We start from the raw sequence: 12,031 nt of genomic DNA, 5'->3' as shown, positions 1-12,031 counted from the left end.
GTCCCATTGCTAGCAGTTATGAAAGCACTTCCGGTGTGGCATCTCCATTGGACCCAAATGGACACTTTAATGTAGTCATTAAAGAGGAGCCAGTAGATGACTATGACTACGACTCAAATATTTGCACACAAGGAATAACTGTGAAACAGGAAGACACAGATGAAGAAACTGATGAATATTCCAACACTGACGATGATGATCCCGTTGTACAAAAACACCTAATGAGACGCCGTGAAACAGATGGACCTGATGGAGAGTTCACACCTAGGAAGCGTCTGCTAACCAGTCCTTCAGGTGTTGCCAAAGCGAAAATGTTAAAACTGGATAGTGGTAAGATGCCTGTGGTCTATTTGGAGCCTTGTACAGTCACAAAGAGCACAGTGAAGATATCTGAGCTGCCGCAGACCATGCTTTCCTCTTGCAAGAAGGATAAATCTCCTTTGAATGCAATCCTGGATTCCTTGCCCGTGTGTTTCGAAAGTCACAAAGACTCTTTCTCAGGCACAGTCACTGGGCCTGAGGAATTGGTTATGAAGAAAGAATCTCCTGGGAGTGAAATGTCACAGAAATGCTGTTCAATCAGAGAGACCCAGTGGGCTCTATCCAAATTACCTAATTTTAATCTCAGGGGCTCAGTAAGTTGTGACTTTCCGGATAAAGAGATCTGTGGCAGAAAAAGGCCTGGCATACTGAAGAACCCTATGTCCCTCAAAGGCTCTGGTAGCAATCAAAGCAACCTATCATCAGTTACAAATAAAAGAGGAAGGCCTCGGAAACTGAAAATTTCCAAGGCTGGTCGACCACCTAAAGGAATAGCGAAAAATGTAGTAGCCAATAAGAACACTTCTCTGGGACCTGGGAATATCCTTCCAGATGTGAAACCAGACCTTGAAGATGTTGATGGTGTTCTTTTTGTGTCCTTTGCATCAAAGGTAAAACCTCATTGTTGTGGAGTAAAACTCAGAAGCCTTGTAAAGCCTTTGTGCTTACAACTGAAGTAATATTTTCTTTTAAACTGAGTTTGGAGTTTTGTGACCTCTTTCCAAATCTCTTCTTATTTTGGCCCGGTATTCGTAACATGGTGTTACTTCTTGCAGCATAGGGAAAAGTAGAGGGATCTGGAGTTCTGTATAAAGGAATGCATGCTTGTTTATGAAACAGTCCCATGTTTCGAATAATTTGGTGATGTTTGATGTGGCCTACTTTGCATCTAAGTGTTTTAAGGTATCGTAACTTACTCAAGGTTCTTCATGTATGTAGGAAGCTCTTGACATTAACACTGTTGATAGAGCTGGTGGAGAAGAGTCACAGAATCTTCAGGCTCCCCTGTTGACTACAAGTGATTCAGGTACATTTTTCTGCCTTTTTTTTTTTTTTTTTTTTTTTTTTTTTTTTTTTTTTGTGAGTGGCTCTTTCCTGCAATAAGGGAATTTGTAAAGACACAGTGAAAAATGAATAATTAGGTCAGGTTTTTTGCATGGCAAATGTTTTTTATATGTTCTCTTATTTTTTGAGTAGATTGTCAAGCAAGAATACAAATACTGGAAAAGGAGTTGATGGAAGAGCTGAAGACCTTGAGGCATAAACAAGTAATACATCCTAGCCTTCAGGAAGGTAAGTGGTCATGTACATACTAATGAGCCTGATTGATCATTACACTTAGTCATACTCAGCTGATAATTTCCTACTGGTGCCAATACTGCGTATGCCTGATATGGCTGGGACCTGGCTTCTCACCTGCACACATGTTTGTGTTGCAAACTAGAAATTGTGGAGATGGCAAAAGGTGACTCCTGAATCTCCAACAGGAGAGCAGGAGTCTGCATGTTATGTGCCTCTTTGCAGAAGTTGCTGAGCCTTCTGATGTGTCTGTTTTTTAATGATCTAAACCTGATTGAAAGCAGAGTTGGTTTTACTCCTTTATAAAAGTAGGCATTTCTTGGTGAGTAGAAGAGCTAGAGATCCAGCAACACTTAACCAAGACTACATTTATTTATTTCTATGAGTCCTGTTCATCCAGTTCACTAGCCAGTTCACTAGCCATGTTAAAGGGCCAAAGCAAGGTACTTGTAGTTTGTGATCTTCTGTTTATATACAATGTTATCCTGAGGTAGATGGAGGAAAGTCAAGGATCCAGAGTGGAACTTCATGTTCTCTCTTCTGATGATGCTGAAAGACATCAGTGATAGTAGTCCTGAGACCAATGACATTACAGTAGGTATCTGAGCAGGTGATGAAATTATTGATACACATGGAAACATTGTACTGCATACTCCTGAGGTCGTAACCCTGAATGTTTCTAACACATAATAATAATGTAATACTGTAGGGACTGAGTCTGCAAATGCTGATCTTGGCTCTGATATGAGCTGTTCTGGGCCCTCACAGAACTTCTGTGGTGAAGAACATTGGACTGTCTTGAATAGTTTATGCATCTTGTATGATGAATGTATGTATGAGAACTATGTATGTATGAGAACTAGCAATGTTAAGCCATTTTAGGATTTTATTGTGGACCTCCTAGGTGTTACCTTTACCCAAAAAAAGTATAAAATTACAGTGTGTTGGCAACCATGTGGTACACTGGCAACTACAGCATTATGAGGGCTGTTTTACTCATGAGATGATCCTGCAACTTGGAACATGTACAACCCACATGCTTTTTCTCAGGCTGAAGTGTGAGGTGCTTCTGAAGGACTTTGAGCAGTTCACAGATACTACAAAATGGACAAGAAATGTCGAGCATTAGGTTAAGAAAAAGGCATCTGAAGAATTTCGATTTTCTTGAGTGGTTATGACCATCATTTCCAATGTTGGATGATAATCTGCTGAGCCTGTTAAATGGTGAAATTGCAATTCAGCAGTGGTGGAATGAACCACAGCTTCTAATTTTTAGAGGGAAGACACAGGAAAACTATTTGCAGTAAGAGCATTACTACAATAGATGCAATCTGATTGGGCTGTGAAGTGAATTACAGTATAAATACTGTTGTTGTTAGACTTCAGCTGCTGCATGTGAACAAGGAACCAGACTTTCTCCAGATTGCCGTCATCTTCGAGATAATTACAGATCTCTTGCCTTACAGACTTGAGATCCTGGAAGGAACAGACATAGCAGTTTTGATGTTAACTCTGGTTTTGATTCTCAACAGTGTAGTTGAGAAGTTTAAAATTTTATTTGAGATTCACTGATGAAATGTTGGAGCTGTACCTGAACCCTACAATTGCTCTTGATCTCTGAAGTTAATAACAGGGTGATGGAGGCTGTCTAGATTTTAGAGGCACCAGAATTACAGGGAAATGCTTCAGAAAGAAGGGAATCCAGCTTCAGTGTGTTAAAAGGAAAGCTCCCACTGGAGCACTGCAATGCTATGAGATGCTTCTTTTATCTGAGCTAATTTGAATCCCTGACTATATTCTTGAAAACTGAAGGTACTCTCGTCATGTTACGTGTTTCGGGTTAATCAGCTGCAGCTGATGGAGATGAGGACGTTCTTTATTGCTACTGTTTGTTTACAGCAACTGAAATTTAGCAATGCTCTGGAAGCGTTAGAAATTTTTAAAAGTAATTGTTCACCTTTGTGAGGTGTCTTAATTGGCATAATACTTAACTGTTACCATTTGTTCTCCTCTGGCTGCCTGCAGTCATTCCATGTTGCACTTGGGCTCATCCTCTTGGGTTTTGTCTTGGGTGTTTTTTTACTTCATGATCCTAAAATTAAAAAATAGATTTTGTGCATGTGTGATGTTCTTATTTTTGTTAAGTGTAAAACAAAGATAGGCTTGTTTTTGCACGTGGCAGAAAGGAGAGTAAAGAAAAATAAACTCGGTACTCTTTCAATTTTATTTGAATAGAAAAAAAAGAAATGGATGGCATCTTGACACTTGTCAGTCGACATATTTTTATACAAAACACCAGACTGACTTGCTTCTTATTTTCCCTATGTAGATATGAAAATTACATCTTACTAGATTGCCTGTGATAACAGTATCTGTTTAAATAACCATGCCTGAGATTTGTTTCATGTCAGTTGTTTTCAGGCTGCTAGTAGTCTGGTCCCTGTGTTTCCACTTGTGGACATAAATGTGTACGGCCAGCGCAAGGTTTCTGCTGTATGTGCAAATATGACTTTGTTTCTTGAGCCTTGTCAAGCATACATTTAGTGTACTCGTTTCAAACTTGTGGGCAACAGGAGCAACATTTGAAAGTTTCTATAGCTAAAAGTCACAATAGAAGTTCTCAGCTCCCAGCTGTGAGCTGAATTTTATTGACAGTGGTTTCTTGAATTCAGTGTAACAATATTTCCTGAAAAGGTGCAATATCAATTTTCCTAGCTTTTAATTTTCTCATCACTTCTGTATCTATATTTTTTTCTGCCATTGACAAAAATAGCTTTTATTATCAAGTAAATCTTTCAATTTGAGTATTGGGGGTTGTTAATGTAGGAACTTGTTGATGCTGCCACAAATGTTTCAGTGCCTTTAACAACACAGATTTAGTTTCTTTATAGCCATTTTTCCCCATTTCAGGACCAAATGAGTCCTGAAATTGCTGTTTAAACTCATATTTATATCATAACAGTCAAACACACATTCTTCAGAGCTAACATGTGGTTTGTTGTCTCTTACTGGTGGTTGAAGCTGATGTATGTGTGACATATGTTCTTGCACGAGTTTAGCTCAGTATAAAAGGGGATGTGTAAGTACTGCTGGCAGGTTTGGTAACTTAGGGATATGAAATATCAGTCAGCTGGGTTGGGTTCAGAGAGTAACTGTTGCCTTCAAAGATGTAAATGGTGCTGATTTATTCAGAAAAACAGAGGGTTTTATTATGGGATTGATTACAACACTGGCACAGTGGTTAATAAATTTCTGTGAAAACATCAGTAGCAGTCAAAAAAACCGATGAAAAGTAATTCAGTTTTTTTCTCAAATTCCCATTTGTGTAAAATGCTCTTTAATTTATACCTGCTATAAATCCAATGTAAGTAACAGTTCTGGCACTAATGCTTTTTTTCAAGTCTCTTAAAATGGTGGGGAAATGCCAGAAAAGCCCATGGTCACTCAACAGTTTATCTTTTAGTGAATATTTTGATTTTCTTTTTCCTAACATCTTGCTTCCTTGAGACATTTACTGTTACTTGTTTCTTGTAGTGGGACTGAAGTTGAATTCTGTGGACCCAACAATGAGCATTGACTTGAAATATTTGGGTGTACAACTTCCTCTTTCCTACTCAAATTACTCTCTGTGGAGCTATCCAGGTACCAACCCCAATTCTCCAGGTGGGTGGAATATGAATTTTCTGTAATCTCAAGTGTTGCCTTTTTGTTATCATGAAAATGATACTAAAATGACAAAATAGGAGAACTTCTGTAGATCATTTTGTGGTTACTGGGCAAGGAGTCCTGAGTAATTGTGGTTGGATTATTTTGAGGGTTCCTATTTTGTGATGGTTGTGATCCAGTAATGATATCTGTCTATTTTATACTGATATTTCAAATTGCTTAGAAAAAGATTAAACAATCTGAATTTGTCTGATGTTGCTCACATACCAAACAAAAAAAAGTCTTCCACAGAGCTGAGTATCAGAATTATCCAGAAGAAGCCCTTGAGATGCCACATGGAGGCTACCCTATATCTTAACAATAATGATTTATTACAAAAGTTGTGACTGATTGTTCTTTTTTTAATTTGCTTGCTATCCAAACAAGTGCATTTTTCATACTGTGCATCATATTGTGACTGTGGTTCTCATACTGTTGGTAGGTACTGTTTTCTGTAGTGAATGGATGGACAAGGTGTAGCTTATCTTATATGCTTATCTGTCTTCTGCTTAACTGTTTCTCCCACTGTAATATTCTGATTATGTCTTTCTTAATCTACTGCTTTTAGTAGCTGGTAGAAGCAGACATTGAATTTCAGATTGCTTACACTGCAGGAGAGGAAGATTCAGTTCAGAAGACCTGAGTCACCTTAGTGTCCAGTGCAATTTCTAGACTGTGTTAAACAGCCACACAGATCCCTGTTAATACCTTTGCATCTCTTAGCTCCCACAGTTGATGCATAACTTGACAGAATTTGCCTTTTGTGGTCATGCCCCTAACAGATACTCATCTGAATTTCTCAGAGCAGTGAACGTTAAATGAAGTTTCTACAGGTGTTATAAAAGTCATTGGCACAACTGAGGGGAGGGAGTCAAATTGCTCTTCTTGCTGAGTGAGGCTGTAGTATGAGCTCAAAACCTGCCCCTTCCATTTTACCCTGCTAGTTAGTTGATTGTCCCATTAGACTTCCGGAAGCAAAAACTCATTTGCTCATTGCCAAGGAGACTAAAACAGAAAAACAAGAAAACACTTTTTGTTTCCTTTTGTTTTTGTTTGTGGTATTGCAAATGCTCAGCCATAGAGCAGAACTCTAGAGGAAACTTGGCCTTCTTGTTAAGTATTCTGTTAATTAAAAAAAAAAATAGGAAAAACTTTTTATTTTGCTACTGTTCACCTAGCCCTGAAAAGGAATAAGCAGAGTTTGCTAAGATGCTGATGCTATTAAACTTGGTTCATAAACTGAGGGTAGCTTTCTTCTTTTCCAGATACTGGATTTTCTTTTGTTTCCAGGACAGGAAAGACAAATGATTTCACAAAAATCAAAGGCTGGCGAGGGAAACTTCATGGTGCTTCTAGAAATGAAGGTAAAAAACCATAAAAAGATATCAACATACATAGTTCCAACATGTGGCCATTTTCCTGACCTTTCACAGGCCTATTTGGTATTTGTGTCTGTCTTAATGCGAGATGTATTTTTTTATATTGAAACTGTTATGATTAAAGAATTTTTTACTACTGGTTCCATAGTCAGAATGGAGATTAATGAGGGAAGAGAGAAACTTTGAATAAAATAAAAATATGTGTTCTGTCCTACATAGAAGGCTGGAGTGAAGATCAAAGCTGTAATAGTCTTGGTTTTGTTTTTGAGTTTTGAGTTCATATAGAAGTATGGTAATACCAGAATTCTGTTGCCTCAGGGACCCTAATGAACCTTAGTAATTTTCATTTATATTTTTGTATTCTTAGCTCCAGGTAGAGCAGGTATTCCTCACCTGCCATACCTTAAATGGGTTATTGAAAATTTGTCAGTGTTTTACTTTAGATTAAATGTTTATATTGTATTGTAAACATCTGTACGTATCTGGAATATTCCAGATATGTTGTGCTATAGAAGGTAGGTCACGTGTTTAGGACAAATAAAGTAAGAATAGAAGCAGAGAAGGCCTGTAGTGTTTTTGTGAATGAATGCTGTGTGGGGTCTGGCTGAGCTGGAATTCATTTTCTCCACAGCAGTCCTCTCAGTGCTGTGCTGTGCACTGGCAGCTGGAAAGGTGTTGGTAACACACCAGTGTTTGGGCTACTGCTGAGCAGTGCTTGCAAGGCACCAAGGCTGCCTCTCAGCATTCCCCCCTCAGCAGCAGCCAGTGGGTGGACATGATCTTGGGAGGGGACATAGAACAGCTGACCCAAGCTGACTGAAGGGATAATCTCTACTGTATGTCTGCTCAGCAATAAAATCTTAAGAGTATGGACGAGGGAGGGTACTTGTTACTTATGTTGTTTGTCTTCTGGAGTAGCTGGAGTAGCCTCCCGAGAAGTGCCTGTACATCATCATCTGGACATAGAGGATAAATCTTTTATTTCCCTTTGCTTCCACACACAGCCTTTGCTTTTACTTTATTAAACTTCCTTTATGTTGACCATGAGGGTTTTTTTGAGCTTACTTTTTAACCCCCCCATTCTGCTGAGAATGTGAGCGATAGAGTGGCTTGGCAGGCGCCTGGAGTCCAGCCAAGGCCAATCCACCACAAATACATGTGTAAGATCTCCACAAAAACAGTTGTGCAGGCTGCTGACTCTATTTCAGAATGGATTATATTTGGTGTGCCTATATTATATACTGTTCTTGTGGAAGAGTGCATTTTTTAGAGATGTATTTACCTATCCTACCGTGTTTGATTATTATAAAATTTAACTCCAGCAGTTAAAGTACTCTCTATTTATTTAGGTGGCAGTTCAGAAGGTTCATTGAAGAATCGCTCAGCGTTCTGTAGTGACAAGCTGGATGAGTACCTGGAAAATGAAGGGAAATTGATGGAAACAAGTATGGGATTCTCTTCTAGCACTCCCACTTCTCCTGTGGTGTATCAGCTTCCCACAAAGAGCACTAGCTATGTTCGAACACTCGACAGTGTTTTAAAGAAGCAGTCCACTGTAATTCCATCAACATCTTACACATTGAAGCCTGTTCCTCCATCATCTACCTCTAGGAAAACAAAGACTCAAACCAGACAGACATCTGCAAACAGTAGAGTAAAATCATCTTACAAACCTATTTTGCCTTCACCTTTTCCTCCAAAGCAGAAACAGAACTCATCAGTGTCAGGAGAAAAGTCTGCTAAGTCTGCTGGCAGTTTGAGTAACCAAGCAGATGGTTTTGTGGTGCCAGCTGTGGATGAAAATACGTTTCCAAAACAGATCAGTTTGCGTCAAGCACCACAGCATCACCAAGCACCTCGTCCACCAGGTTTGTCTAAATCTCAAGTGAAGTTAATGGACTTGGAAGACTGTGCTCTCTGGGATGGGAAACCACGGACCTATATTACAGAGGAGCGAGCAGACATCTCTTTGGTAACCCTGCTTACAGCTCAGGTACATCTGTAATAGTTTCTTTTCTGTACTGTTGCTTTTCTTAATCTGCCCACTTATGGATGTTGCATAGTGGTGCAGAAAATAAGACCAAAGCTTCTAAGAATCATGACAAAGCATGAGATTCCTTTGTAGTATGTCTTTGCATGAAACTTGAGGAGTACTGACTTAGCAGTATGAGAAAAAGCTAATTGTGATATTAGGGTATTGATACAAATTATGGATTGTTTAAAATTCTTACCATTAAAATTTGGGTTAAAACAGTTCTTATTCAGTAACTGCATTTCCTTGCTATTTTCATTTTTATGTTTTCAGTTGAGCTAACTGCAAAAAAATCCTGGTCATGTAACCTGGTCGTCCCATGATAACTTTTGCTTTCTTCACATCCTGCTTATTACGAGAATGGTTTTGCTGTCTTCAGTTGCCTCTCAAAAGACTTCAAATCGAAACTGTTTTGTGGGGTTTTTTGGGTTTTTGTGGTATAGAGGACAAGTTTTTGTACATAAACAATGTAGCTCAAGGGGTTTCATTTCTAAATGAACTTTGAATAGCAGTTTTTGCATATGCTTGATTACATTTTACTAAAATACTCCCCTTACTAAAATTTGAAGTTTATGCTTCTTTAAAACTTTTTTTAGGCATCTCTTAAAAGCAAACCTATCCACAAGATAATAAGACGACGAGCACCTCCTTGCAACAATGATTTCTGCCGACTGGGTTGCATATGTGCCAGTCTGGCACTGGAGAAACGTCAGCCTACCCACTGCCGCAGGCCAGACTGCATGTTTGGGTGTACCTGCCTCAAGAGAAGGGTCTTGCTGGTGAAGGGAGGATCAAAACATAAGAAAATGATGAAAAAGGCTGTGCGTGGAAATCTTGTGCTGTTCGGAACACAAGGACAGCAGCAAGAGGATGAAGATGTGGAAGAAGAGGGTGATGGGGAAGAAGAGGAGATAAAGCAGAAGGATAGGAAGAAGAGAAAAAGGGTGGAATACAGTGAGTATTGGTGGAGATTACAATACAGCAAGCCACCAAACTTGGTGGGCATTTTTTCTTAGGACGTAGTAGTGATGCCATTTCTAAATCCAGCTTAGAGGAAATAACTTTTTTTTTTCTAATTGTTAATTACATGATCAACATTTTGGGCACTGTGTAGTTATTTATTGAATCAAATAGTTGGAGTTTCTTCTTGGTAATTTAAACTCTTGTTCAGCTCTCCAAATGTCTTTAAAGACTATGATGGATATGGGATAATTACTGCTGTCATTGTTGGTAATGTTCACTGTTACAGTGCTGTTATCTTTCCCTGTAAACAAGTCAATATCTAGAGCTGCATTTTCAGTTGCTGTACATAGCTGTAAGAGTTCATGGACTTCCGTGGAAATATGGTTATTTGTGGTAATTTCAGATCTGGCCTAAGGTGTGCTCAGAAAACCAAATTGGTAGAAACTGCCCGTGAATTTACATTTTCAGTTTCTTCCTAACAATATTCTACTGGAATAAATTAATTCTTCCATATATCTGCACTGTATAGGTCTGGGATTTTTTTTGGTTTGGTTTTTTTTTTTGGGGGGGGGGGGGTGTGGCGTTGTGTTTTGCAGTTTTTCAGTAAGCAGCATCAGTGGAAGTCACTAATTTTCAATGGTTTTTCAGATCTTCTATCACAGTAAAAGTGAGAAATAAGGATTAGTTTAGAAACATTTTAATTTTCATTTCTTCTTCCTTGTAGACAAATCCCAGTCATTTTTGACTAGAATTTGAAGCAAGAAAAGCATCCAGAAGTATTTTCTGGCAGTTTGGATTAGTGATTGCTGCATGGCTAGACCTCAAATTAAACAAAAAATTCTGTTACTGCTGTGTTAGATGGTGTTTTATTTGTAAGTAATCTTTTTTCTTTTTTTTTTTTTCCAGCTATCTGTGATTCAGAGCCAGAGCAACCTGTTAGGAATTGTCCATTGTGGGTGAGGGTGGAAGGTGAAGTAGATCCAGAGCCAATTTATGTCCCAACACCATCTGTTATTGAACCAGTTAAATCTATGGTACCGCCCAGCCCAGAGGTCTGGCTTCCTAGTAAGAGCAGATCTTCCAGTGGAACAAAACCAGGCAGAATGTACACTCCTAGACCCAATCCAGTGGTAAGAGAAAAAAAAAAAAAAAAGATGCATGTTTTTCCTTGTATTGAAAATTGAAACAAATACTGCCAAAATCTCTGTGCTAGGCAATTTTAGAGAAGTTTGAGGTGAAAGCCCAGGACTGACTGCCTATAGGTGTGTTGATAAGCTAGGATGGCTTGATTGGATATAGATCTGTACTATATCCATCTTCTGTTGAGAATTTATTATAGCAATATGGAGATGGTGGAAGGTGATTATGATTCATTAATAGCCTAGTTTAAAAATACAGTAATATATGCTATTTTTGTCAAAATTATTTTTAGTCCTGTAATGTTTGTAAAAGTTAATAGCTACATAAAGTAGCCTATCTAAGTATGAATTACTTGCAAAAATGTTGGGATACAGACACAGAATGTTCAGTGTAGCTCTGGAGTATTATTTTTGTTCTTTCTTGAGATTTCACTGCCAGTGTTCTAAGAATCTGGCTTTGCGTCTCCACTCACCTTAGTATCAGACAAAGGCAGCAGCAGCAGTAGAGGAAAAACAGCTGTAGAGTGGAGTGGAGTTATATCTGAAGAACAAACATACCAGAGTAGCTATTTAATGTATACCAGATAATGTTAGACAATGCATGACACTTAGGATTTGTTTCTCCACTTAGAAGAATATCTGAATGTGTTTGAATTTCAGGCAGCTGGTCATGGCTATGTGATGATACTGAGTAGGCAGATCTAGCTTTAAATGCTACACTTTTCTTTTGACTCTTACTATTGAAGCATTTATGTTGAAGTTTTTTTAGAAAGCAAAGCTGTTTTGTGAATCTGATGTGCATCCAGAACAAGAAAAGAGGGTTTTGTCTCTTTTTTTTTTTTCTCTTTTAGATTAGAGAGGAGGACAAGGATCCTGTCTACATGTACTTTGAAAGTTTAATGACTTGTGCAAGGGTGCGAGCCTATGAACACAGGAGAGAGGAGAAAAAGCAGCAAAAAGACAAAAGTGATTCACAGAATTGTAGTATAAAGGTAAGAAGTCACACTCTAACTAGTGTGTATTATAGAATAGGCAGAAACGTTGAAAATGGTTAAGTAATTTTTTCCCCAGAAACTCCTACATGACATGAGGGCTTGATTTGGCATTTGGTGGTGGTAGTGCTGTGGAAGGTGGAGCCTAAATCACTTTGCAGTGCTGGTGAACTTACCCTGTTATTGTGATATTACATTTTC

At 38.5% G+C, this 12,031-nt stretch overlaps 1 protein-coding gene across 9 annotated transcripts in view; it reads left to right on the top strand.

Moving 5' to 3' along the window:
- Window positions 1–12,031, top strand: part of MGA (MAX dimerization protein MGA) — a 59,927-nt gene that overhangs the window by 17,886 nt on the left and 30,010 nt on the right. For all 9 annotated transcript variants that reach the window (XM_041459737.1, XM_041459734.1, XM_041459736.1 and 6 more), the window contains 9 exons: window positions 2–932; window positions 1,261–1,348; window positions 1,519–1,614; window positions 5,155–5,283; window positions 6,591–6,689; window positions 8,054–8,697; window positions 9,333–9,690; window positions 10,606–10,829; window positions 11,690–11,830. In XM_041459737.1, coding sequence (XP_041315671.1) covers window positions 2–932; window positions 1,261–1,348; window positions 1,519–1,614; window positions 5,155–5,283; window positions 6,591–6,689; window positions 8,054–8,697; window positions 9,333–9,690; window positions 10,606–10,829; window positions 11,690–11,830 — 2,710 coding nt within the window. The remainder of the gene's footprint in view (window position 1; window positions 933–1,260; window positions 1,349–1,518; window positions 1,615–5,154; window positions 5,284–6,590; window positions 6,690–8,053; window positions 8,698–9,332; window positions 9,691–10,605; window positions 10,830–11,689; window positions 11,831–12,031) is intronic.

This window comes from Pyrgilauda ruficollis, unplaced genomic scaffold, assembly GCF_017590135.1.
Source record: "Pyrgilauda ruficollis isolate IOZ18807 unplaced genomic scaffold, ASM1759013v1 scaffold14, whole genome shotgun sequence".
In the NCBI taxonomy this organism is placed as follows: domain Eukaryota; kingdom Metazoa; phylum Chordata; class Aves; order Passeriformes; family Passeridae; genus Pyrgilauda; species Pyrgilauda ruficollis.
Note: the sequence above shows the minus strand (reverse complement) of the source record. Positions and strands in the feature narration are given on the sequence as shown.